Source organism: Psittacula echo, assembly GCF_963264785.1.
Source record: "Psittacula echo genome assembly, chromosome: 15".
In the NCBI taxonomy this organism is placed as follows: Eukaryota; Metazoa; Chordata; class Aves; order Psittaciformes; family Psittacidae; genus Psittacula; species Psittacula echo.
In genome coordinates this window covers 11,840,939-11,867,256 of record NC_137751.1, presented here as the reverse complement: position 1 = coordinate 11,867,256, position 26,318 = coordinate 11,840,939, and the positions used below count along the sequence as shown (strand labels likewise).

Below are 26,318 nucleotides of genomic sequence, written 5' to 3'. Positions count from 1 at the left end.
GCTGTAATGGGTTTCTAAAATTAGCCGCACACTCTGCCCTTGGGCTCGGGCAGGACATTTCTCACTTGTTTAATATCAAAAGTGGAAGGGAAAAAGGAAAGGAAGCACAAAAGCACCTGGTCAATGCATGTCTAAGTTTACTTTATCGCTTGTCCCACAGAACTCAATGTCTATTTTAAGTCATTTATGAGCAGTACAAGTGTGCATAGCTGCAGGAGTTTTGCAATTCCAAGACACCACATACAGCTTCTAAAAAAAGCAAATTTAACCTTCCCAACAAAGCCTCACCAGGCATCCCACCCTTCCCTGGATCACGTTTCCCAGTTATGGATTTCAGACAGCAAAAGCTCATCTCCTCCACATCCAAAGTTGATTTGTTTATGAAGAGGTTCCCAGCATGCAGCAGCATCATCCCCTTGCTGGCATCTCACCCCACGGTGCCTCCCTTCTGGATGGGCTTGGTCTCCCCCGTGCCAAGTGGGACAGATGGCGGTTGCTCCCTTGGGATTTACCCCTTCAGTTCATGGTATTTTACATTTTGCCGTGGGCCACAGCTCCTATAAATAAAGCTGGGCTGCCTGGGGCAGATGTGAAGCCTGTGGCTGCCTGCATGCTCCATGCAAGGCCCTGGCTTCCCAGCAGTGCGAATGTGAATAGATCTGAATCTGCAATGAGATATTAATTGGAAACAACCCTGTTCTGCTGTCTTCAGAGGGGAGTTTTAATTGAGGACCACTCTAACAAGCTAGGATCTTCCTGCACCATGTGGTCACAGCGAGCCGAGGGGGTGCTGGGAACTGCTCTTTATAATCAGAGTCTCTCTCATCACCTCTGTCTCCCCAAATCAACCCAAATTAGCAGCCAAGCGTTCATCACCCATCACCAGCAATTGCTTCATTTGACTTGTGGTTCCCTAAGAGAGTCAGATGTTGAGCAGAGCAACTATGGGGCAAGCCCTGTGTGAGGCAGATCCTGCTTGGGATTAGGTGAAGCCGTTGCACCCAGAAGAGCAACCGATGCTCAGCAGAAACACCTCAGCAAGGAGAGCATCTGGAGCATCCCTGTGAGATCAGTCCTGACCATCAACACCTCCCTTCATGCCCATAAGTCCCATGAGGTCCCAATTAGTGAGGTTGTTTTCAAGCCGTGGGCTGGTGCTCAGCAGCCTGGCACGAGGCACGGCAGAAGGCCCTGAAAAGCCCTTGAGATGCAGCACAGGACCAAGCGACAGCTTCTCTGGACCTGAGAGGCTGTGAGGATGCAATGTGCTGAGCAACCCCGTCTTTGGGGATGGCTGATGTCCACCTGCTGCTCCATCAGAGCCCAGCAGGACTGCTTTCCTTCTGATACATCAGTAAACCAGAGCAAAATGGGACTTCCCAAACATCACAGCACTTCAAAATGCAAGTTCGGGGGTTGGATTCCCCCCCCAGTTTCTGGCTAAATTTAGTCCATTCAGTGTTGCACTAGGCTCAAAACAGGATGGAAAGAGAGACTGCATCCGAGAGGTACCTCTTGCATTTCCCATATATTTTGGTAAAGACTGAGCTCTCTGGGACATTAGGAGGACACGGGCACTGCTGCAGCCTCCTCTGGGAGGGAGGGCTGGAAACACCATGTCCCACAGAACAACTCTGTTAGCTGAGGCTTTTGATTCCCAAGGGTGGGAGCAGGGGAGGATCAATGCCTCCATCCTACGAAGCAGAAAGCAAAGCTATAGCGAAGAGGCTGGCAGGGAGTGAAGGGACAGATCCCGCTGTCGGGTGAAAGGGGTACTGGTGCCAGCGGGATTGTCTCCAGCCGTCACTGCCACATGTCACCCTCATCCCCATCCTTGTGGAATCTGTGGATGTGGTCGGCGTACCTGGGGAAAGGACAGAGCGTGTTAACTCACAGCCTGGTCTGACAGGTGGCTGAGCACTGGTGGTGATAAATAGCATCACACTTGGCTCCAGCTGTGGGCAGCAGTGCCTCGGAGCTGCTCAGGGCAACTGGAGTCTGGGCATGGGTCTGACCCAGGTCTCCACATTTGGCTTCCTCACTGGGCAAGAACCTACTGGAGGGGGTTTGGAAACCACACGGCTGAAGACACGCAGTTCCCCTGCTCCGTGCACTTTTTCTCCCCCTTCATCCTCATTGGATTAACGGTTTAAAACCCAATGAACTGCCCTCATTTGCAGGATCAGGGTGCACCGAGTGGTGCCCAAAGTACCTGCTGCAAACCATCATGCTCTGCCCACCAAACCCTGCAGTTGATGCTCCCAAGCCCCAGGCTGTCCCAGCCTATCCCCACACTCACTTCTTAGCGCAGTAGGCAGCACAGTCCCTCCCCATGCTCTCGCTCCAGGCTGTTTTGTAGAGCACCTGCATAGTAAGAAACACAATCAATCAGCTCTGCTCTCCCCTGCCCATCTCTGCCTGCCCTTGCAGCAGCCTCTGTCACCACTGGGCCACCCCATCCCATTCCGTCCCATCCCTGGTATCCCATCCCCATTGGCTATGGGTAAAATCCCTGCTGCAGCATTCGCAGATGCCTTGCCTGCATCAAGCAGAGACCTAAAGCAGTGCTCTGGGTAAAACTGGTTTTGCAGCCTTGCATTAAGCAGCGTGGAGAAACCCAGCGTGTGCTCCAAGGGGATGCCCTCAGGACAGTCAGGGTGACCTTTTCCATGGGTTATTTTTGCCGCTGTGGTTTGGGGTAAGGCGGGAGTGCTCGAGGCTGCACACGGATGGAGATGTGGGTTTGGGATAGGCTTGAGGAAGGTCACAGCTCGGCTTGGCTTCTTTTTCCCTTTGTGGCACCCGTTTCCATTTCAAAACTGTGGTCTGAGGAGGTGTGTGGGGGGGGCGGTTTGGGAAGAGGGAGAAGCCCTCTCATTGCAGGCCAATGCGTTCAAGCCTCGGGGATTTGTAAGCCGTGGTTATCTTATCACCAGGGAAGCACCGTAACAGCAGCTGGGCAGGAGTGAAGGCTGCGCTGTCTCTGGAATTAGGGCAAAGACATTGCTGCTGCTGCAGGGCTGGGTGCTGGCTTCCAGGCCCTTTTGTGTTGCATGAAGTAAGATCATCCCAGCCATCTAATATTTATAAATCTCACCTTCTCATTTTTATAGGTTAGAGCTTTAAAGTTTAATGAGGTTTAACTTCTCCTTTCCTCCAAATAACACAAAATCAGGTTTACTTTGAGATCAGGAGAGAAATATTTTTGACTTGTCTTTCATCTCCTTGCATCATTTAATTATTTATGATTTGTTTGGGTTTTGTTGGAGCTTTTATTATATTTCTCCCTGAAATGATAAATAAGCTCCCAGCAACTGTGGACGGAGATGGGAGGAGTTTGCACCATGACCATCTTCCAGGGGATTCGGGCTGGCTCAAGCCTCTGTTCCTACCCAAACCTCTACTTCCAGCCATAATGTACAGTGGAGGAAACATGAAAACTAGAGACAAACAAACAAAGCCACAGGGCAAGGAAGAAACATGGAGAGAACCAGAGCTTGCACAGCAGAATGCAAAGCCAGAGCTCATCACTTGGGGAGGCAGCGAACGTGACCGAGCTCCACCGTGCAGAAGGTTAAGGGCTGTACCCAGAAATAGGGAGGTGGAATTGCATATGGTCTAGAAACAGGCACTGGGGGGTGGTGGTGGTGTGTTTATCCCTAACATTACCTATGGCATTAGCATCACAGGAATCAATCAGGGCTGTGCTGTGCTGTGCTGCTTGCTGAGCACGGGGCTTGATGCCTGCACACAGGGCTGGGGAACCAGACCTGCATGTAAATGTGCTAAACCCTGTGTGAGCTCCCAGCATGGTGACACCAGGGCCTGTTTCCAGGCATGACACGAAGCCACAAACAGCTTCCATCTCCTCCCTCAGGCAAGCCTATGCCCACTCAAGGGTTCCCATTCCCTCCCCGTGGAGCCAAGGAGGATATTTACTGACAGGTGCGCGTCCCCATGCTGCTCGTGCTCTCTGGAGCCAGAGGTACACCAGCTGCAATGCACTTGCTTGGCATAATAGCTCAAAAAGGAAAACATTCCCCCTGGATGGGATGCTTGTTGGCATTTTATTGGGGTGCCCACCCCGCTGTGGCCCCCCCACTTACCAGGAAGACGAGGCAGTGCAGGAACAGGGTGTAGAAGAAGGCAATGGTACGAGCGGTCTTGTTGGACAGGATGAGCCGCCCCTGCAGCAAGAGCAGAACGGGCAAATCCCATTTTAATGCGGGTCAGTGGAAACCAGCCCTTCCCGTGCACAGGCTCAGAGAGACCCTGGCCAGGACTGGGGCCCTGTTTCTGCCGGGCCCTATGTAAACACGCAGGCGAGGTGGGATGCTCTGCCATCGGTGCCCATCTCCAAGCATGGTGACTGCCATGAGTGCCTATGCCCTGCGCCCCAAAATGCCCAAATAAAGGTGAATTCAGGGCTGTCAACTGTGGGGTCCATCCCCCCCCAAAAAAAACCTCTCTTGGGGGTCATTTTGAGCCCCCTGTGCCCCAGGTCTCTCCACTGGCTCTATTCACTCCCAGCCCTGACTCGGTGCCTGCCTGCGGCTCGGCAGCGCCAGCTGTAATTAAGTCTCACACATCGTTAATTCATGAGCTCAAGGAAGCTGTGCTTTGCAGCGTCCCCTCGCTGCCTCCTCGGCAGGAACACGAAGCAAACACAGCACTGGTGTTCCCCAAGCACAGCCCTGCCTGCGCCACAGCTCCAGTGCAGGAGCCCAGCAACAGCCTGCCCAAGGAAGCTGTGAATGCTCCATCCCTGGCAGTGTTCAAGGCCAGGCTGGGCAGAGCCTTGGGTGGCATGGGTTAGTGTGAGGTGTCGCTGCCCATGGCAGGGGATTGGAACTGGATGAGCTTTAAGTTCTTTTCCAACCCAAACCATTCTGTGATTCTATGAATGACTTAAAGGATGATTCCATAGCCAGACCCACAGTGATGGTGCCGACTTCCAAGCACCCTGCACGTCTTAGGGGTGACCACTCTGCACTCGTCCACCTCCTGCCATCCCTCCTGTGAACCTCCAGCCAGCTCTGCCTAAAGCAATCACAGTCCCATTCCATGCCTCTGGATCCAGGGGCAGCAAAGAGCTGGTAACGTGGGATTAAAGGCTCTGTACAGCGTGGAGCCCCCAGCTTTGGCAGCAGCAGCTTGCTGAGAGCCACGTGCACCCACTGCCAGGCTGCAGCGATGGCTGGGCAGCCTGGGAAAGGTAAGCCCTCAAGAATGCAGTCGCTGCTGAGCTGCTGATTGGAGGGCAGCTGGTGCCAGACTCAGGCTGCTCTCCCTTGTGCTGCACAGGGGAGGCTCGTGGCTGGACTTGATGGTCCCAGGGGTCCCAATGGGAAAACCTTCATGTCCATCCCTTCAAAAGAGCCAAAGCCAGGAGCAACCACAGCCTAGAAAAGCAGCTTGTGAAGGACAGATCCCAACTTCCTACATGGCAACTTTTCATTCTTCTGTAAAACCTAGGGATTCATTATGGACATAAGCACATTCCCCAGCCAGCACATGGGCTTTCCAAAGCTGGCATTAAAACCCACAGAGCTCCCACCAAACCCATTCTGGGCTGAAATCTTCTTTGCTATTCATGGCCACAGTGGAGGCTGCTGTAACAAACAAGATTATGTTCTTAAATATGCCCAAGGAATAACTCCCCATAGTCCGTTCCTTTGTAAATGCCTTTCATGCATTCTCTGTGGGTCTGGCACGCCACCCAATCCATATTCATGTTGGCGTTTGCTTCATTTTCATGCAAATGACAACTTTGCCTTCATGACAAGATATTTCTGCATTCTGTGGCTGGTGCAGAGCAGTGGTCCCACACTAACCTCTGTTGCACCGGATAACCAGGGGTTAACTCCACCGGAGCCTGCTGCTCATGTCCCACATTCAAATGTTAAGTCAGGTTGTCTCAATAACCACCTTTTTAGCTCAGAAAGTAGCATCCACCACTAAGAGGTGGTAACCAGAACCAATGGCAGCAGCACGAGGGGTGCTGCTCAGGGCCAGGCGAGGACCCTCTGTGCTGCAGGCACCAGCAGCTCCCCCAGTATTTTCCCTGATGCCCTTTTGGAAGGAAGAACCAGAGCAGGAAGGGTCAGGGCTCAGGAAGAGGTTTTTATGGAGGATGTGATAAGGACCCCTGGATGCCTGAGGATGCTGGGAGATGCTTCCCGCACCCCATCGCATCCCACTCCCAGCACTGCCCGGGGAAGCTGTGGGCATGGCCTGGGGGGCGGTGGCTCACAATGATCCTCTGAGACACAAACTGCCCCTGAGCTCCCGAGCTGTGCCCTGACACTGCACTGACCCAGGCTGTGGCATCGCTGGCTGCGCTGGGGCTGGGTCACCCACTCCGGGCAGGACCCCTGGGATGCTGTGGGATGGAGCTGGGGGAAGGGGAAGGAAATAGGAAAGTGATCTCTCCTACAGCGAGCCCCATCATGGCCTACATCCCTCCTGGGGCAAAGCCAGCAGCAGCATTCCCTGTGCTTCAATTCTCCCAAACCACCCGCTCGGGCTTGGCTCACTTACCATGCTCAGCGTGGCTTTATCCCAGGGACTGAGGCTCAGGTACTTCCGCTGGCGTTCCTGCAAGGAAAAGGCAGAAGCTGATTTTGAGGCTCAAAGGGGTGTGCAAATCAGGGAAGGAGCCCTGTGCCCCGGGCTGCTCCCAGTACCCCACGCACACAGCCACAGAGGACATTGTGTGGGTACAATGAGCAAAACCAGACACTGAGCGAACAACCTGCTCCTCAACTGCATCACATTGCAAAGCCCCTTCCCTGCCTACACTGGGCAAAGCCGTGCTCTCTGATGCTGAATGCCCCTGCTGCAGGAGGCAATGGAGGGGCTGGTGTGGAGGGGAGGTGCTGGGGGGGTTCATACCTTCCTGCTGAAGGAGGAGAAGGGGTCCAGGCGCTCTTCATACTGGGAGGAGTAGCGCTGCTCGGTGTCATCCCTGCTGCCACCCTGCGGGAGCAAAGACAAGGTGAGATCTGCAGGTACCGGTGCTGGTGTAGCTGCTGGTACCTATGCCCTCAGTGCAAGCAGCGTATGGACACCCAGCACAGGGCCAGAGCCTCCCTGCCTCCCCACAGCAGCTCATTTGGAATGAAATGACCCCCAAAGGATGGAGCAGCACAGCCCAGAGCTGACCCATGGGGCAGACAGCATCTGCCCCCTTCAAAGAGAAGCACAATCAGAGCTACTTAACAAAGTCCTTTCTTCCATGGGATTCCATTCACGTCCCCCAGCTTTTTGTCTTTTCCATGAGATAATAGTCATTGTGTCACCACAGAGAGCTGCCTGGGAACACCTGGGCTAGGGCAAATCCCTCTCTGAATTCCTTTGCTGCTGGACCAGGTAGGAGGGAGACAGTGGTTATAGGAGGTGGAAACCATTGCTTAAGCATACAGCTGTTGTTAGCTGGGCCAAGGGCAAGAAGAATGAGGAACACTCCTTGAAAGAAGTGAAGGATTTAGGTTGGTTCGGACAGGCTGAGCTTTAAACTTCCCCTGGGACAGAGCAGGAACAGCAGCAGTGAGCCCTGAGCTCATGCAATCTGCACATCCCTTATTCCAACACTACCTCTGCAGGTCATGAGAATTAGAGATTCCACATCATTCCTACCCAAAACCGGCTTGGAAAAAGCAACGTGGTGCCACCAACCATGGCCACAGCCTGGTGCAAGCCTCGGCTCCCAGCTCCATGGGCTGCACATCCCTACTGAAGGGCTCCAGTGCTAATCCCCATCTCCCCCAGCACCGCACCTCCTCCAGCTCTGCCCCACCAGCGCGGTGATGCCTGACATTTACCGAGGTCCTTCTGGCCCCGTTCCTGTGTGCTGTGGGTTGTCCTGCCCGGCACGGCAGCTGGGTGGCCGGTGTCACCACGGGTAAACCCGGCCGCACGCAGACCTTTAGCAAATATGCCCTTACGCGCCGCAATCCGATCCATGGGTCAGCAGGAGCCAGCGATGAGAGCAGCTCCCGCTTTAGGGGCCATGGGTTCCCTGCAGCCTGGCCTTATGGAATGATCTTTGATGGGTATTTTTAACGTGTCACATGCCTGCTGAGGTGGGAATTATGCAATTCCCCCCGTGCTGCTGTGGTGGCGGTGAAGGCTTTTGCTCTTTAGCTCATGTGAATGGCATTCAGGGGTTGCCTTGTGGCAGCTGATAAACACGGGGATGAAACAGGCAAAAATGTCACAGGGGCTGAGCCTGCACCATCACAGGCACATCGATATAAGAACCAAATAAGGTCCTTCGCTGCTGCGGGAGGTTCCCATCCCCTATTCAAATACCCATCAATAGAACAGGCTCAGCCAGCACAGAAAGGCAGCAGCTCCAGAGGGACCCAGGGCAGGCAGCGCGAGGAGCTGGCATTCAAACCAATGTCCCAGCCCCTGTTATTGTCACTTTGGCAGTTATAAGGAAAGCCCGAGGCCAGGGTAGCCCAGCTCCTGCCGAGGAAGTGGTTGCAATTCAGACCTCCTCAGGTAGGAAACCCCCAGGAATGTGCAGGGATGAAACCCTGAGGGACACAGCACAAGCAGAGCAGGTTGCAGCAAAGTCTGGCCCCTTCCCCAGCCTCCTCCTGGTGGTACTGGGATTGTTTTGGGTTGGGCTGGTTTCTGCCCATGGGAGTGGGAGGCCGAGAAGCAATCTCTGCGGGCCACAAGAAATTCAGGGTGGTGGGAATGAGCGCAGGTATGACTGTTTTCCAGGCTCTAACTGCAGGGATTTGTTACAGAAGGTCCTGATTTAACCACTTGCTGCCTGGTCAGGCAGAAGCATTGAGGACTTGTCTGCTGGAGCATCACACTGCTGGCAGCGAGCATCAAAGGGGTTTGTAGTAGCTCTTTCATGGGGAGGAATGGGACATCTTTGATACCATTATTCTGGCACCAAAGATGTCAGACACCCTCCAGCACAGTTACAAACTGGCAGAGAGGTTGGGTACCTGCTCCTCGAGACAGCACTGAACCCTTTTCCATCCCTATTAGCTCCAATTGTCTAACTAACTTCCATGCAAGGTGCATGTGGGTAATGTGCAGTTTCCCCACTGATCCTGCACACACAGGGTAATGGTCTGTGCTCGGGCGGTGACTGTCAGTGTGACCCCACACAGACAGGCAGGCAGGCACTCACCCGGCCAGGGTAGCTCTGCAGGAACTTGATCTTCTCATAGAGCTTGATGTTGTCAGCTCTCAGGTTGTCCAGCTCGCTCTGCAGGGCATGCACCGTGTGCTGCATCATGCGGTTCTCCTGCACGGGGGCAGCAAGGGAGCTGTCAACAGCGAGGCCAGGGCTGGTTTGGTGCATCCAGCCAGGTTCAGTCCCCTCTCAGTGAAGAAAGCCCTCAGGCTTTGAATGAAAATTGCTCCCAAATTGTCCCATCTGCTCCCGAACAGGGCCCCTAGTCCTGAACCACTGACAAACCTGATCCCTCCGTGGCTGAAGAAGGGCAGCAAAGGTGGCTGTGGGTGGCTGAGATGCAAAGCCAACCTGCTGGCTTTGAAGAGGTTGTTTTGAGCTGAACTTCAACTTGTGGAGCTATTGGGGTTTTACCCCACACCACATTCCCTATGTGCCTTTTATCCAGCACCTCCAAATGCTGTGCCAGACGGCCAAGCACATCTGCAAGGTGACAAGGATTTGGAGCTGCCCTTGGATTGGAGCATCACTAACGGGCTGGGGGAGGCTTTAGATCATTCTCTTGCTTGCAGGGTGCTGATCCTAAACTCCCTGCAGGTCACTAAAGCAGCCAGCCCCAGACCATGGTCCTGCAGCCCCACTACCACCCTCCGCACCCAACGCACCCCCTCCAGCTCCTGGTTCCGGGCCCGGAAGCGTTCTCTCTGGCTGGAGATGATGGAGAGGAGCGAGTCCACCTGCCCCTCGGGGAGTGCGGTGCCAGGGGATGGCGGGTGACCTGTGGACAACACTTGGCATGAGAGGTGACCCAGCAGATGCCCACTGTCCACCCTGGGCTGTGCTCGAGGTCCTCCCTCTGACACCCAGGCACTGTTCCGGAGGGCACCATGTGTAGGTGATGCTCAGCACCTCATTTCTGTCCTGGCACTTTGCTCTTGCAGCACGGCCTAGTTCTGATGGTTTGGTTTTCGTTCTGGAGGGACTTATCCTGGGAATGGACAGGTTCACTCCCCAGGGAAGACCCATTGTATTTGGTACAACCCGTGGCTGCCTTCCCATGACCCCAATCCCGCCTGTCCCTCCCCTGTAGCTTCTGCAGCAGCTGTAGCCCTAAGAAGAGACCCAGTGCCACAACCAGCCCCTCCATCACATTCTCTTCTCTCCCACATCCCTCCTTGCAAAACAGTCACCCCCATTTGTACTTTGTCCTCTTTCAGCCAGCCCAGCAGGGCAGGGGCTGCCCACCCGCAGCATCACCAGCTTGCTGTGCCCCATTCTGTGAGTGCCCCACATGCCTGCCCCCCACAGCAGGGCTCTGCAGGTGCTCGGGGGGGAGGAGGCATCCGTGGCCAAGGAGAACTATGTCCCTGAGGCCGTGACTCAATAGCTGCACAGAGGAGCTATTCATAGTGCAGGATGGGTGGCTGCAGGTTGTTTGGGGCTGTTGCTGTGATATTGGTTATCACCTCAAAAACCTTTCAAACAAAAAGGAAACAACAAAAAGAGAGTAAAAAGGGAAGGAAACAGGTTTCTTCCAGAGGAGAAGAGTTGCTATTTGTTTGATTTGTTTTTCCCTGCAGATCTTGGTGCAGGAGCCAACATAAAGGAAATATTTATCTCAATGGCTCTGGAAGGGGCTTGGTGTGGAAAGAGCAGGAGTTAAAGCACACGGTGTTTGGTTCAACCTGGGGGCTCGGCACATGCCCACTGCACCGCTTTGGGAGCAGCCGGAGGAGAGGCAAACCATGGATAACCCATCAGTGGCCCCAGTGAAGGACACCCTGAGAGGTCAATGTCTACGCCTGCTCAGGAGCATCCTCACGCCACCATCCCCAGGGGTGACCACCCTGCCCACAGCACCCGCGTGGTCTCCACCAGCACCCAAAGCTCTCACCATAGAACAGCGCCGTGGCCTCCTTGATGGGCTCAGGAATCCTCTCCAGGCCGGGCTCCGCCGCGCCCTGCGCAGCACAAGCAGAGGGAATGAAGCATTTCCCACCCACCCGAAGGTGCTCGGTCAAAGCAAACCCCTCCTGGGTCCTGCGACCGCCCTGGCACCCACAGCCCGGTGGGAAGCATTGCTGCCAGGCAGGCACTCTGCAAGGACAGAGGCTGAGACAACACAGACAGGCTGGTGTTCAACCCTGCGATCCCATCCTTTGTCCTGGAAGGATAAGGGCTGGACAGTCCCTGGATGGCACTAATGTCAACCCTTCCCATGCCAGCACCACCCTCATTGCATGGGCACGATGCAGTCTGCTGGGTAAGTCATGAGGGAGAAAGAAAAAGGAGGAGAAAAAGGAAGTAAATAGAAGGTGATGAAACCACCCCTGTGCCTGCTGCTGAGCCCTCCACCAGTGATAGCCAGCCCCTGGGGCCACTTTGAGAGGCCCTTGCCCACTGAGCCCAGCACCGCGGGTCAGGGTTACCTCTGCATCCGGGCGATGCACAGCGGACAGGGCTTGGATGGTGCTGAGGTCATGCTCCAGCTTGGCAATGAGCTCCTTCTGGCCTCCCAGCGTGGACACAGCCTCCGTCAGCTGGATCTGCAGCTCCGCACAGCGCACTGGAAGACAGAGCCGGGGCCGTCACCCAGGGGTGGCCCAAACACTTGGGGTTTGCCAAGCGGACACGGAAAAGCTGAGAAACCCCAACCTGGGGCACCAAAACCAAGCAACAGCCCCGCTTTCCCCTTGTTTCTAGGGGAGACCACACCAGCAACCCCTGCTCTACTCCAGGCAAAGGGGACCAGAGGTGCAGCCCACCTTGGTGATGCCCCAGCCCCACCTTAGCCGTCCCTAGGCAGGATATGGTATCCCTAGGTAGGATGTGGCAGGACCATTGCCACATCCCATTGGCAACGCGAGCAGGCAACTGCTTGCACTGTGCGACTGCTTCACATGCATCAGCAAGATATGGTTGGTGCCCCAGGGGTACCTGGCAGCATCCTGGGCAGAGTGGGGAGACCTGGAGAGGAATGAGGGGAGCTGAGCCCACAAACTGGCCCTGGGTCTGGTCTGCAGAGCAAAAGCACAGTGGAGATGGCTGTGGGCAGCACATCCTGGGCTGTGGGTGCTGGTACAGGCAGATATGGGGGGGGATGGCTGCTGCGGGGGGGGAAGATGTGTCACAGGAGGGGCTCAGGTGGGCCCAATCCTCCCCCAGGCGCCGTGTGAGGCCGTGCAGCCCCCAGCATCCTGCTTGGCCCATTTGGAACAAACAAGCCCTTTTTCCAGTTGCCCCCCCCCAGTCAAACCCACGCCCTAAACCACAACAGGCGCAGGCTGGAATGCTGCAGGAGCAAAACAAAAGCCTCTCCTTCCCCTCGTATAACCCCGGCCCAGATGTGAAGCAACAGAGGGATGCGTCAGGGCCAGAGCACACAGCGCAGGACCAGCACCGCAGGGCAAGCGCCTTGCTCCATTTGCAAACCCATCCCAAAACACAGAGCATCAGCGAGCAGGAGCCTTGTCCTGCAGCAGAAATCGACTTGCTTCACCTCCCTTGCTGCCAGCAATGTCTGAGCCTGGCTGGAAAACCTGCCCATAGGAAGGCTCAGCCCCTGCGCTGTGCACCGCCAGCCTCTCTGCTGCAGGGATGCAGGATACGTCCCTCTGAGCCTGGATTTCCAGGTGGGTGAAAGCTCAGGTCCCCGCTGTTCCAGTCCCTCCCTGATAATTCCCATTGTAATTATTCCCCTAAATTCCAGACGGCTGGAAGGCAAAACCATCCTCATTTATCAGCAGCCAGGGAGCAGGAGATGCAAAGGCTGCCTGGGAAGCAGAGGGAGAAGCGAGGGCAGACTCTTGCACCCGCAGGGCCTCTCCTCTACCCTCTCTCAAGGCTTCAGACAAGAGGTGCAGAGCGAGTGCAGCTCAATTCCAACTCTCCCAGTCCTGCTGGGCTGGGAGCTGCCCCATGCACCCCAACCTCGGCTGTGTATGGGGGTCATTGCATGGGGCTCAGTGCCCTGCAGAGCCCAGCTGGACTCAGGACACCAGCAATGGGGCTCAGGTGAAGTCCTGCCCAAAGCCGATGCTGCTTTCCCACAAAGCGGTGCAAATATCCCCCTTTTTGTCATCCATGCAATTCCTGTGTGACTCGTAAGGGACCCGGCCTGCCTGCAGGGAAGGGCAGACACACGCTTCAGACACGAGGCACGGATTTATGGTTTTTCCCCCGAATATTTGCATTTACAGGCCCCAAAGAAAAGGCTGAGGCAGAGGCAGGAGCAGCTGTGCTGAAGGCACAGCCCCACTGGAGGTCAGTGTTTCCCAAGAAATGGGGAAGAGCCGCCTGTTCCCGGAGCTTGGGTGGCCCGATGCTAAATATCTGCATTAACACGACTTGGAAAGAAGAAAACCTCTTCCCTACGGTTAATTATTTAATTGGCTGTCTCTTTAAATTGCATTAAAATGTAATTGGGAAGCTATTACCCGCCAAACATGGGCTGTGGGGCCCAATTCTGCACAAGGCAGCCCTGATCATCATGCAAAGGGCCTGATGCTGTGCTCAGGTGGGAGCAGAGCAGAGGCTGGCTGGGGCAGGACATGTTCCCTGCCTCCCATCCTGCCCCAGAATCCTCCGCAGAGCTGAGCTTTGGCATCCTGGATCCCAGCTCCTGAGTTTCTCTCTTCGATCTCTTTCGCTTTTGAGCTACAGGGACTGAGATTTTCAGTTTGCTCAGGAGGAAAAAGGGGCACCGGAGAAACACAACTCCCGGTTCTAACGAAGGCTGCATCCCTCCTTCCCTTGGGTTTCACCGCCTCAACATCTGAGCTTCTACAAACAGAAAAGACCAGACCCACGTCTGACATTGAAGCGACCAAACCGCATGGAACTTCTCTCTCATGTCCCCTTCAGTGCCCCTGCACAGTTGGCTCCGGGTGGCTCTTTCTTTAATCATAACTTCCTTCCTCAAAGGGGCAGTGGCCACCCGCGAGCTCTTCACTGCTCTGCCAGCGACTCCTCACCTCCAGCAGCAGGGGCCGGCTCTGCTGGCAATGCAGGTCAGCTCCAGCATGGAGAGCCAGCAAAAGAACCTCTGCCTTTGTGTGCTCCAAGCGGCTGCGCTGGAAAGCCCTGCTCTGACCCCTCAGATGTGCAAAGACCTCAAAAACTGCAGAAGGAGGAGGGGTCCTGCACAAGATAATGGGACAAAGAAGGTGAAGCCCTGAGGAAACTGGGACTTTAAACCATGTATCTTTAGCCTCAAGCTCTGTCATCCCTGACTTCTGAGGCTGCAGGCCTGACATTGCCATGACCTTATGAAGAAGTGCGGCAATTGGGCATCCAAACGAGGGCAGAGTCACCTGCCCTGCCTGGTGCCACACTCCAGGGCTGCTCGGCACAGGCAGCTCTGGTTTTGACTGGTCTGATGCACAGAAAACAAGAAGCTGAGGCTGGACTATTGCTGACAAGTGTCTTCCACTTTCTTGGGAGTCCTCTGGAAGGTGGCAGAGCAGATGGATGAGAGAGTTGTGCATGGGCACTTGTGATGGCCCTAGATAGCGGTTGCCTGGGTGAACCCCCCTTGAGCAGGGTTTTCCTCATTCAAATTCCCCAATGACACTGATCTGAAATCCCTGAGCGTTTACCTGGCCTGGATAACAGCAACACACTGGGCATCGAAAGGAGTTTCTATGGACAGGCTCCCAGGAGTTTGCAACAACCACGTGGGTTGGGGCCATAAGCAAGTCCCCAGTGCAGTCACTGAGCTTGGGGTAGCACCTTAACCCTGCAGCTGGACCCTCATGGGCAGTCCTGGCCTTGGAGAGAAGCACCTTGCAGGACAACAATGAGCCCCAAGCCCCATCCCACACCCGTAACACTGACCAAATCTTCAGGTCTTCTTTGGATCACTGATGAAATGCCCAGCACAAGAGGGGAGAGGGATCAGGCCCCTTGCAGGCAACCAACCACTTTGCAAAGGACTGATCATTCCTCAGGAGGAATGCTATTGGTGAGGCTCCTGAAGAGCATCAGAAGCAAAATGGTTCTAAACTGGGCATAAAAGATGTAGATGAACCTCACGCTGCCACTGTGGGTAGCTCTGTGGATAGCTCACACTGCTCCAAAGCTGCAAGGTAAAACCCTTGTAGTGAATATTGAGGGAAACAAGTCCTGGAGCCCCAGGCTCCTCGGGGGGCACTGAGCCCAGCAGATGTAGGGGCTGCGAGACAGCAAGCCCAGTGCCGTTATGGAGCAACAGCAACTTTGACTCCTGTAACAAGCCCCAGCAATTGGACTCCCTTGGCAAATCATCCAAAATAAACAGCATCTGTTTTCACAGATGGAGAAAATTAAGACTTACTAGCAACTTAGTTTGAAGTTATAAGGCCAGACATAAATAAATGAGAGGCAATCTTTCCATAAGATGGTGGCTTGATTACTGAGGATACAGACAGATGAATAAATCACCTTGGGGTGAGATAGGCTGTAACTTGCTACACATCCATGAGACAGGAGTAACTGCTCATGTGCATCCTCTGAGCCCGAAGGAAATGAGAGGCAAGCGGTATTGCTGAAGGGAGCTGCCGGGTAGGAGCACACACACGGGCATTTACTGCAAATTAGCTGATGCTCTGCAAGTTCACACCCTGATCTGCCTCACGGTAACTTTTTAATCTCCCTCCATTACTGTCTGGCCGCCTTGAATTTACATAACTGTAAAGAAACAAGAAAACAAGAGAGGTGATGTGGCACGCTTTATAAAACTGCCCTCTCAGAAGTCAACTGAAGTGCATTGAAACCCACTACTTCAAAGGGTTTAAGCCTACTTCATTGACTGGAAGGAAGATGATGGCAAGATAATTAAATCTTGGAGCACCTTGACATGAAGGCTGAGAAAGCCGGGCACAAAGCTGGAGACTTACTCAACACAAACACTGTTTGAGAGTGCCAGGGTGAGGAGTGGGAGCCAAAGCTCCGGGAGCTGGGTCTGCCATGGGCCCTTTGATTTTTCCAGCTCCTTCACCTTTCACCATGTTGGGCTACTCGTGTTAACGTCTGGGTTGCTGTGGACAGTTACTTAGGAGTTGAAATGGTCGTTCTCCCTATGCAGAAATGAGCACTGAGGCTTTTTGGCATCTCTCTGCCATTAATGTTTTCAAGCCAACAAGTTCTACCTGATGAGGTCCCAGGTTTATACATAAACTAAGGCACAACTTCAGGCTCTTGAAATACTTGGCATTTAGTTTTTAAGGAAGTCTGGAAAAGACAGTACTGTTATTGCCCAAAGTCCTGCTCCCCTTCCAGGAGAATCAAAGGGAGATGAGTTGATTCTGCGCTTTGAGGGCGACAGGGTCTATAGGCTGCAGATTCAATCCTGGATGAAGCAGATGATTTGCTCTGTCCTCTTTTTAGTCTATGAATACACCAAGGAAGAAAGATCAGAGCCAAAACACTTCCTGCAACAGGAAGGTTGTCAAAGGCCTTTCAGTGTTGTACATCTCAATGGTTCTAGTTCTGTCTTGACCTTTTCATAGTGTGGGACAGCATTTCTGCATGGTCCAGACTTGTGTGGGAGTCACTCAATCTGTCTTAGCTTTATGCAAAGCCTTTTCCTTGGGGCCACCATTGCTGTGAGCTGTCAGGCTGAGAAACAGGACAAGGCAGCAGAGAATGATTGGACATCTCTTTTCTACAAGGCATCAGAGCCCTGTCTCTCAAACCCAGCAGAGTCCTCTGAGGTGCAAACCTCTTCAGAGGTAAAGACTGAAGAGCAGGTTGTAGCACAAAAGCCCAGCTGAACTGTCTGCTGAGGTGCACCTCACCTCGTATGAAAAATCACCATCACATGAAGGGAATATATTCTGCCAAGAATCTCCGAAGAGTGAATAAAGATACTGGAGATCAAGCGCTCCAGAGATCAGCCTCCAACTTTGCTTACGGGTAGTAATCAGGCTGTGCTTGTTTATCACCTCTGTACCTGCCATGAGATTATTCTCTGCCCAGACCTTCTACAAGGTTTCTAAAAGGGCAAAAAAAGCAAGCAGATGATGAAAAGGGAATGACAACATCTCTGAAAGCGATTTGCAACTCCTAGCACTGGCTATGTAGGCTTTAGCCAGTTACCAGCCCTAGAAAAGCTCCAAGAATGAAGTGGTGAGGTTGCTCTGCACATATAGAGGCTGAAAGAGAAGACATCAAGAACCTTCAGGGACGTATGCAGATGTGCAGTCCTAGACAGCAAGGGCTGGGACTGGCACCAGTGAAGGCAGCAAGAACAACCCTCCTCATTTTTACTTGGCTGTGATGTCAAAAAGATGACAAAAAATAGGCACAGTAGAAACCAGATCACATCTACCAACCTGAGGACAAAACTGGAGACTTCATCTGCCCCAGTGGCCTTGGGTTGGGAGCACAGGGAAAAGCCCTCTCACCCTAAGCTCATTACAGCACATGAGCATCCTCTCTGAGTCCCCTGCAGCCCTTTTCATCAGTGCCCTGAGATACACCAGCGAAGGTGGCTTTGGGGATGAGCAAAACAAGCTACAAACTGCAGGGAGATGAGCGCTGGGTGAGCAGCTCCCTACCCAGCTCTCTGCGTTCCTCTGCCAGCACAAGAGGTGCAGGCAAGATTTCTGCTCCCTTCCCTCCTTTTCCCCCTTTCTTTTCACTTTTGGAGGGCTTGCTGGGGAGCAAAGGTCTGAAGGATTCCTCCTTCCCTTTCCCTCCTGGCCCAGCCACTCCAAAATAAACAGCCCCCAGCAAAGAACCACAGTGCTGCTTAATAAATTCACCCTGTAACGACAGAGATTTCACAGCAGAAGGGATTATTTCCAAGGATACGAAGATAATTACATGGGTAACTAGGAAGAGTTCAAGAAAACAGTTTGAATTTTCTTATCAGTTTCCCATAGCTTGGAGCAAGAAGAAAATAAAATGCTCTCCTGTAATCAAATCATGTTCTCTGAAGCCCTCTCTTGGCAAGCACACAATTCCTTCACCACTTAAACCAGAAATACTTAGAAGAAAATGACTGCATTTCAAAATAGAAAGAAGTAGGACCCAAAAGCACCACCTCAGCTGCTCATGGTTGTTCTTACCTGGTGGGAACATGATGCCATGTGAAAAACCACCCCTCTTCCCACTGAAAGACAAACTACCTCTTGCTGACTGCCTCTTACTACATGGCCAGTACCTGTGGCACTGAGGTGCTCACAGGGGACTTACTTATTCCTGCACCTAAGGACACCATAAACAAGGATTTCTCCCATTAACTCAGCAAATGCCTGCAATATTTCCCACATAAAACCTCTCTCTTGCTACGGCATCTAACTCCAGAAGCAGCTTTTTACCAGCAGAACAGTGGGGACATACAGCTGTGCCCCAGTGCTGACCAGTAAGGGGGCTGTGGGAACACACAGCATGCACTTCTTCTGAAAAGGAGATTTTCAACACCTTCTGAAGGGTTATCAATAAAGCTATCATGGAAGAGCCAGCTACATTCATGCAAGACCATACATATCTGCTCCTGACTTCTGAGATGCATCCTGTAGTTTCACTTGCCTTCCTAGTTTTCCAAAAATAAACCTTTGGAGATTTCAGCTTGAGAGAACCCACTGTTCTTATCCTGGATGCATGCTTCTGAGCTACAATGAACCCTCTCCAGCTTCTGCTGTACCAGCTCTGTGCTGTCACAAGTATAATGCAGCTTTTGCTTTCAACCACGTGTGATTTTAATAGTTCAGTGTCGAGTCAATACCACCACACCTAAAGAAAAGTGCAGGTTATAAATACACAAGTTAATCAACTTGAGTCATGGCGCTTTGGAAATGTAGCTGTTTAGTATCAAGATTAAAATGATTAGGGTCAAGTTATACAAGATAACACCATTTATAGCAACCAACAGTTTGACCAGTGGTTAAAAAGTAGGGGAAGAAGAAAAGGTGTTAAACCTAGAACCTTTATATCAAGTGGAACAACCTGTCACAGACATTTCAAAAGCAGAAAACAGACATTTATAAAGAAATAAAGGCATCAAATACCCAACAGGACCAGAGCCCACAAGGAGGCACACAAGAACTCGCAGCCTGGTAGGAAAGATATGATATGTACTGAAGGAGATGATGTAAATAAGTGCCCCCAAATCACCTTCAATTCACAGTTAAAACACGACATGAGCACACAAGGTAAAACAGCAGCACACAGGCAAGTGCACGCACACAGACACACACATGCTCTACCTGAATCCCAAAGTATTCAAGCTAGAGATTTATTCTACCAGTTTTTAAAAGATAATTCCTGATAAACCGATGGATTACAACAACTGTTCCTCACCACACTTCAGATTCAAGGCTCTGTAAAGACTGAGTACATTTATAGGACCAACTTATCATAAGGCACTAGAAGAGGAATTTATCTTTATAGGAAGTATCTGTAAAAATAGATAAATAGATGGGAAAATTCTTTTACACTTTCAGTTTTGAATCTAAAGCATTTCTAACCTCAGACAATGTCTTGAATCTCTTTTGTTAAGATCAGCTAATATATGGTTATGGTGCTCAGAACAATCCCCCTTGCAGTCTCAGACCTCAAATCCATCTGTTTTGTCTATGAAGGCAGGTGCTCACCTCCCACTGACTGCAGCAGGAACCATCACACTTGAATTTCACTGGAAAAAGGACACAGAATGGAAATCTAACACTTCAGCATTTAAGGTATTGGAAACATTTCCCTCCTCCCCCTGGAAACTGATACACAGAAAGTAAATTTTCCTTTCCTGGAGAAACACAAATCCCCACCAACTCCCCCCCACCCCTTCATCCCCTGGGCATCACCGAACCAGAACCACCAATGTAAATGTTTGCTGCTTGGGACTCAGGTCTCACCTTAATAAAGACAGCCCACGCGGAATTGTGTTTGTATAAAAGATATTTACTTCAATTATCACACCTAGGGTGCTAGTGAATAATAATAATAATACATCGTGTGAGTTTCATACAGTGATATTGCTTCTCCATATCATATAGGGACCGTTGTACAGTGCTGAGAACAAACATTATATGGCTAACCAAAGACAGAAGAAACAATGCCATTCTGCTGACGGAGGGAGCGCTGCCCTGCTACTGCCAGCCATATAAACTCTTACTTTCTTTATGTTTAAACAAATACCAAGAAATAAAATGTTACAAAAGATGAGTCACAGCAACACAACGTGGGCTTCTCAAAGCTACTTGTTAAAAAAAAAAACAAAACCCAAAAAAACAAAAAAAAAAAATTTTTTTTTCTTTTTGGTCAATTGGGTCTTTGTGAGGATTTTTTTTTCTTTTTTTTCCTTTTTTTTTTTCTCCTTTTTTCAACCTGTGATTTGTGACTATAACAAACAAGCTCTAAAAACACCTAAGACTTAGTGCGTTACAGGGAAAAAAAATGTAGAAAATACTGCTAAAAATGTAAGACACCACAAATACACTGGGGGGAAAAACTGAGCTTATTATTAAAAATAAAAACCAAGGGAAAAAAAAGGTTCTCAGGAAAAAGTACACCACTTTCTGTTTGAGTTCATCTTGTGCTGTGTTAGTAGTCGGGGCATTTCCAAGGTCTGCCCATTCTCATGGCAAGTAGTTATTGCACAAATGCAAAGAGTTAAGGTTTTTTCATTAAAAAACCAGAACAAAATAGTAAATGAAAAGGGACATGAGGGAAACAATTAAAAAGATAAAGAAAAGAACATCCCCCTCCCTCCCCCCCCCCAGCCAGCCTCCATCTGCTTTGGAATTTATCGTCCAGATTCGTACAGCGACAATCTCGCAGCATTCCCAGCGAGTGCTGCTTTCCCAAAAGGAATGGCAGAAAACGCTTTTCAACACAGAAATGCATAGAGGATTCTGACAGGAACAACCTCTTTGTTTCGCAGGGGTTATCCAATAATTACCAGAGGGCTTTTGTTTTGTGTCTCTCTCTCTCCTCCTTTTATTCTCTCAGACTATGCCAGAAGGAAAGAACCTCGCGTGGGAAATTCACTGGATGGTTTTTAGTGGGACCCCCTCGAAAGGCAAAGTGCAAATTTGCTTCCAGATCTTCAGAAGTGGTGATGTGCCCTGCAACTAGCTCAGCACCGCCTGTCTGCCCACCATAAGGTTGTACCGTGGGGCCGAGTGGTTCGGTGCTACCCGAGGCCCTTTGCATCATCCCTCGTGCAGACACACGCTCCCCCTGCCATGAGCAGGGGCAATTTTGAGCACAAGAGGTTTTAGTTTGGCTTAATGCAGCTCTTTCTCTTGCCCGCTTGCCAAGGGTGACCTAGCCAGGGAGAGCCTGTCTGAACGTGTTCTCACACTGCAAGAAAACTAACCACCTCCTCCGTGACCGAGATCAGTTCACAACGTGTATTTCCAGAGTTCACACCAGGAAAAGCTGCTGCTGCACAAGGTATTTTTGTCTTTTTTCCTTGACCAACTTTGAATGAGAAGAAAATCAGCTCTGAATTCAGAAATTCAAACATATGCCAACAAAGATGAACATCACAGGAAACCAGTCTCTCATTTTAAATTAACACTTTCGAGTAAATCACTATGTACTTTGACAAAGGGGCACTGCATCTTCATGACATTCTCAGTAGAGGCTCTAGGAGGCTAAGGGTATTTTCTCTCTCTGTATATTTTAAGTCTCTTCTCTCACAACTGAGGCTTCTTATTCTCAGTCCTAAATTATTTTAAAACTATTTAAATAATATTATTTATTAGGCATTTCGATAAAATACTTTAAAAAAAGAAAATGATTGCTCTAGAAAACACAACAGGGGCACAATGATATGGATACTACGACGAGCCAACACCTCCCGCTCCATCGCTAGGAGAGCCCAGACCTTCTCCAATGTCCATTTAGGGGATATGTATACTCCTGTTGTGTTTGTATCAAACAAAAACAAACTTCAAAAAAACAACTGTTAAAATTAATCTCATAAATAGGACATATTAGATTGTTTTCCTAATTACAAACCACCATTATATACTTCACCTTATGATGCTGTAGAGAGAGCAAGCTTGGAAAATAACACACAAGCACTGGTAAGGGCTGAGGATGCCAGTGGGTGAAAGCCTGTTCTTAACAAAACCAAATGAAGACTGGAATGACTTTATAGTGCCTCGCCACCCAGAGACCACAAGGCTCTGGGCATGGAAATGAAGACAGCGTGTATCACTAATGGCACAAGAGGACACGGTCACAGTTAGCAATGGCTGAAGTCCACGAGTGTTTCCTGAATGCTGACAGATCTGAGTACGCTTGGTGAGACTGAGCCTTATGAGCACACTGTAGGTGATGGTGGACTTTGTAACCCGAGACCCCACCGTGCTGCTGGAGCCAACCCAGACGGATATGTATTTTGTTCTTCCCCAGGAACCTGAATTCTCCTAACCTAGAGCTTGTGCTCGCCTGCGTTTGGCAGCCGGGACACAAACCTCCAAACGCAGAGCAAGAATTGCTATTGCACAAAGACTTCACACAGTGTTTGAAGTGCTCATCAGCAATGGGGCAACTTGTGTCGGGCCACTGAAACGCTCCTTGATGAGTGCTTGCTTCCCCCCCCCCAAAAAAAAAATGAAAAGCGGCTGTGAAAGCTGCAATCTAGATCACTGTGCTTTAGATTATTCTCCACAAAGAGATTCGGAATTAAGGCACATAGCTTTCCAAGTAGAGAAAGTTTGTTAAATAGGAAATTTAGGTCAGTAGCAAAACCTAAAAAACTGAATGGGAAATGCGGTAACATACGGGATTTTGGTGACTTGTCTCTTGAATGAAAATAAAGCCATTTCAAGCTAAACTAAAATCTTTCCCCCACAGGAAAACCAGAACTGATCCACGATCTCCATCTCTCTAGAGGAGGCGAGAAGGAAATGGAAGCCCTGATCAAGGAAAAAGAAAAGTACGATACACACGTGGCCTTGCTTATTCCCCACACACCTCCATTACAAACTAGATGCTCAAGCACTCCCCATGTAGCCTGTACTAGCATCCAGAGGTAACTAGGTACTTTGGAAACACTCTTAAAGCTAGTAATAATTTACCCACATATAAATAATACATCAAAATAGCACTAAGGGTCTAATGTAAGCTAACAAAAGCTAGAGAAGTCTGATCGAAAGACTGATTGTAGGAAAGTTACTTGGAGATAAGACTGCACTTCAGAACAAGCCAAGTGCCAAGTTTGATTTCTTGTCTTGGAAACACAGATATTCGTCTCCTAAGAGGAGCTGCATAACACAGGTTTCTATTTCATTCCTAAGAATACTTGAATTTCAGCTTAGGGAGAGCAAGAATGAACTGCTGCTTTAATTCGATACTTGGCTTATTACTGATCAGCTGTTTTAGTGATTGTTTTAAAAATGTCTTTACTGTTTGACTGCACACAGACAGGGGAGAGTGTATTTTACATGTACAAGTATCTAGCATATTGACTTCTTGGAGGGCGTATCGAAGCAAAACCTCCAGACCAACTGTTACAGGATACTGCAGTCAAGGTTTGGCTCTTCCTTTCAAATGACTTGGCTTTTGCACTTCTCAGACCCTTGGAATTATTTTGGTGTATTCTGAATGTGATCTTCCCTCTCCTCTTTAGCTAAACCCATGTAGCTCACACAATCCAATCTCTCAGATGGATAACTCCCTCTTTACATCACGGAACTTATCTGACAAGTGGGAAAACGGCATCCTCTAAGACTCAAAATACATACTGGTTTTAAGCCCTCACTCACCTACACCCCAACCGATTTAATGAATTTGGCTGTAGCAACTCTACTGCACCATTAAGAGCAAGCACGCAAATCCCACATATACAGAGGGGCTTTTCCATACTGGAATCCTGTACATACACGTATTTAACAATTCCTACAAATGCATATTAATTACCCGCATAGACAGAAGAGGATAATGCAACTTAACGCCATTATTCTTGTTACCAATAGAGAGGTTGCACTGTTAGAGAACATTACCACAGAATTACACAGTAACTATGCAAAAACAGGTATGTCACCATAACAGCAGGAAATTCCTGGCATGACTCTCCATTTCCAAGGATCTTTGGATGAAGATTGTACTACGGAATACAAATAAATCTCTAAACTTCAAACAAAACGTGAAAGACACGACGTCATGGGGGCTTCAGGCATCTGTTTTTGCTGCACTGTTTCTTGCACAGTTTCATTATGGTGGAGAATTCAGTCATTCTCTGCATTTGGCTGTTTCAAAATATAAGGAAACTGAAATGATACTATGAAACCAACAGTTATAATAATAAGACATCTATAGAACTGTGGCAAAAATCTGCTAAACTCACTGTGAGTAAAGCAAGCTTGAAAAATAGCCGCAATTGTTCTTCACAGAAGAGCTGGGCAAGGAAAAATACAATAATCTGGTCAATTTTAAAAAAAGAGACATTTCCTTTTAATGCGAGAACATGCTTGGGAATAGCAGTGAAAATCGAGCCAGGGAATCAGGTCTCCAACCAGCCCTTGCTGGTACCAGAGGATGCTAGTGAGGAGGCTCACTATTAAAGTTCAGTGAATGACTTTCTTCAACTGGAAAATGACCGTACAACTAATAAGTTATCTTAAATATGCCACAGAACTTGGCTGGGGGGGAAATCATCCCTGAGGAGAGAGATGGCACCACTTACATACCTGTTTTTAAGGCTTTTTGAAAACTTAAGTGCACAGGCCTAACACTAACCTTCTCCAAAAGGATGAATTTCACCTTCAGAGCATAAAACCTTTAATCTTTGCATATTAATAGGGTAGGGCATAGTACATGACCTGGTCATGTAGGACAAACCAGTCCCTAGGCATAGCATAAAGGGCTTTTCTTGCTATAAAGTTCATCATTAACTCTATTTTATACATGGCATAGTCAATATATCTCATAAAAGAGATGGGAAGGAAAGAACAAATTGGTGAAATAATACTTCCACATTTCAGAGCTCAGATACATACGTGAAGGAGACAGGGGCTGCTACATCACTTTTCAAACTAAGAAGGTTAAGGTAGAGGAGAAATTGAGATCTCGTGCTTTCCATGCCAGTGATTCTCCTTGCAATTAAAAACCATTCAGCAAGATTTTTAAACTGCTGGGGAAAGAGGTCTTTTGTTCCTACAGAATTTTCAATTCTAGATTTATTCATTTTTTAAGAAGTTGATTGTATATGCAACACGAAGGAAGAAAATCTTGATGCTCAAACAGTGGGGCAGTAGCAAGTGCCAGGGGAAAGCAGTAGGTCAACATAGGAGTGAACTGAAAACTGCTTTGCAGCCATTTTATCTGAGTTAAATTTAGGAGTATGAAGCTATAAGCAGCTTGTTTCATCAGGGCCAAACCTGCCACTCACTCACGGGAAAGATGCGATTTGGTTTTAGTGAATGTTATATCCAGCCCCCACCTAAGATCCAACTTTCCTTCTCCTCCTCCCATGTTCCTGATAGCCTTCTTCAAGAATTGCTCACAGCTCAGCCACACACAGTGGCTGTAAGACAGAGAATACCCGAGGACACGTACACTGGGTGAAGAAGAAAGAAGAGATAATTTAAGAAACTTGCTTGTTAGGAAGAGACACAAACGAAGCAAAAATAGTGCCCTCCATCTGCACGGTAAAAATGTCACCACTTTACTTCTGGCTTGCAACAAATGCCAAGTTTACTGATCTCTTTGCAACCTTGCTAAAGGCACTGGTCCAGATTACTTTAAGATTTCAGTTTAAATTCGAGTGCAAAGAAGTGTCTAAAACCCATTACTTTCTTTGTGTATTTTCTTAATTTATATATGGTCAAAATGCTGGTTTTTTTTTTCCCTAACCAGCCCTGCTTTTGTCAGGAGCATCTTTATTTCATACGATTTTTAAGAATACCAGAAATTAGTAATTTTAAGATGGAAAATGACTGACCTGTGATGGCAGCTGTGCTAGTAGGGGACTGCAATCACTGTTAGTGGTTTCCATTACATTATTTTGTCAGATTTTCCTCAACCCTATTTCCTATGAATTTATCAGCTTTGGAGTTTGAATTACCATCAGAACACCACACTTCTCTAACTTACTATTTCTTCCATTAAAGCACTGAAAAATAGCAACTTTTAAGTAACTGGATCAGAGGATATTGCATAGAATTCTGTCACGTTCGTAAGCCCCCTTCTCTACACCATTCCCTTATGAACAAGT

General features: G+C 49.7%; 1 protein-coding gene across 1 annotated transcript in view; it reads right to left on the bottom strand.

Annotated features, from left to right (window-relative positions):
- Window positions 1–1,560: 1,560 nt before the first annotated feature.
- The window catches only part of CUX1 (cut like homeobox 1), a 269,114-nt gene continuing 244,356 nt past the window's right edge, over window positions 1,561–26,318 (bottom strand). Inside the window, exons 15-23 of the mRNA XM_080630203.1 lie at window positions 11,596–11,732; window positions 11,061–11,127; window positions 9,832–9,944; window positions 9,161–9,277; window positions 6,895–6,978; window positions 6,541–6,597; window positions 4,107–4,187; window positions 2,300–2,364; window positions 1,561–1,864 (exon numbers count right to left, since the gene is read on the bottom strand). Coding sequence (XP_080486329.1) covers window positions 1,804–1,864; window positions 2,300–2,364; window positions 4,107–4,187; window positions 6,541–6,597; window positions 6,895–6,978; window positions 9,161–9,277; window positions 9,832–9,944; window positions 11,061–11,127; window positions 11,596–11,732 — 782 coding nt within the window. The 3' untranslated portion in view covers window positions 1,561–1,803. The remainder of the gene's footprint in view (window positions 1,865–2,299; window positions 2,365–4,106; window positions 4,188–6,540; window positions 6,598–6,894; window positions 6,979–9,160; window positions 9,278–9,831; window positions 9,945–11,060; window positions 11,128–11,595; window positions 11,733–26,318) is intronic.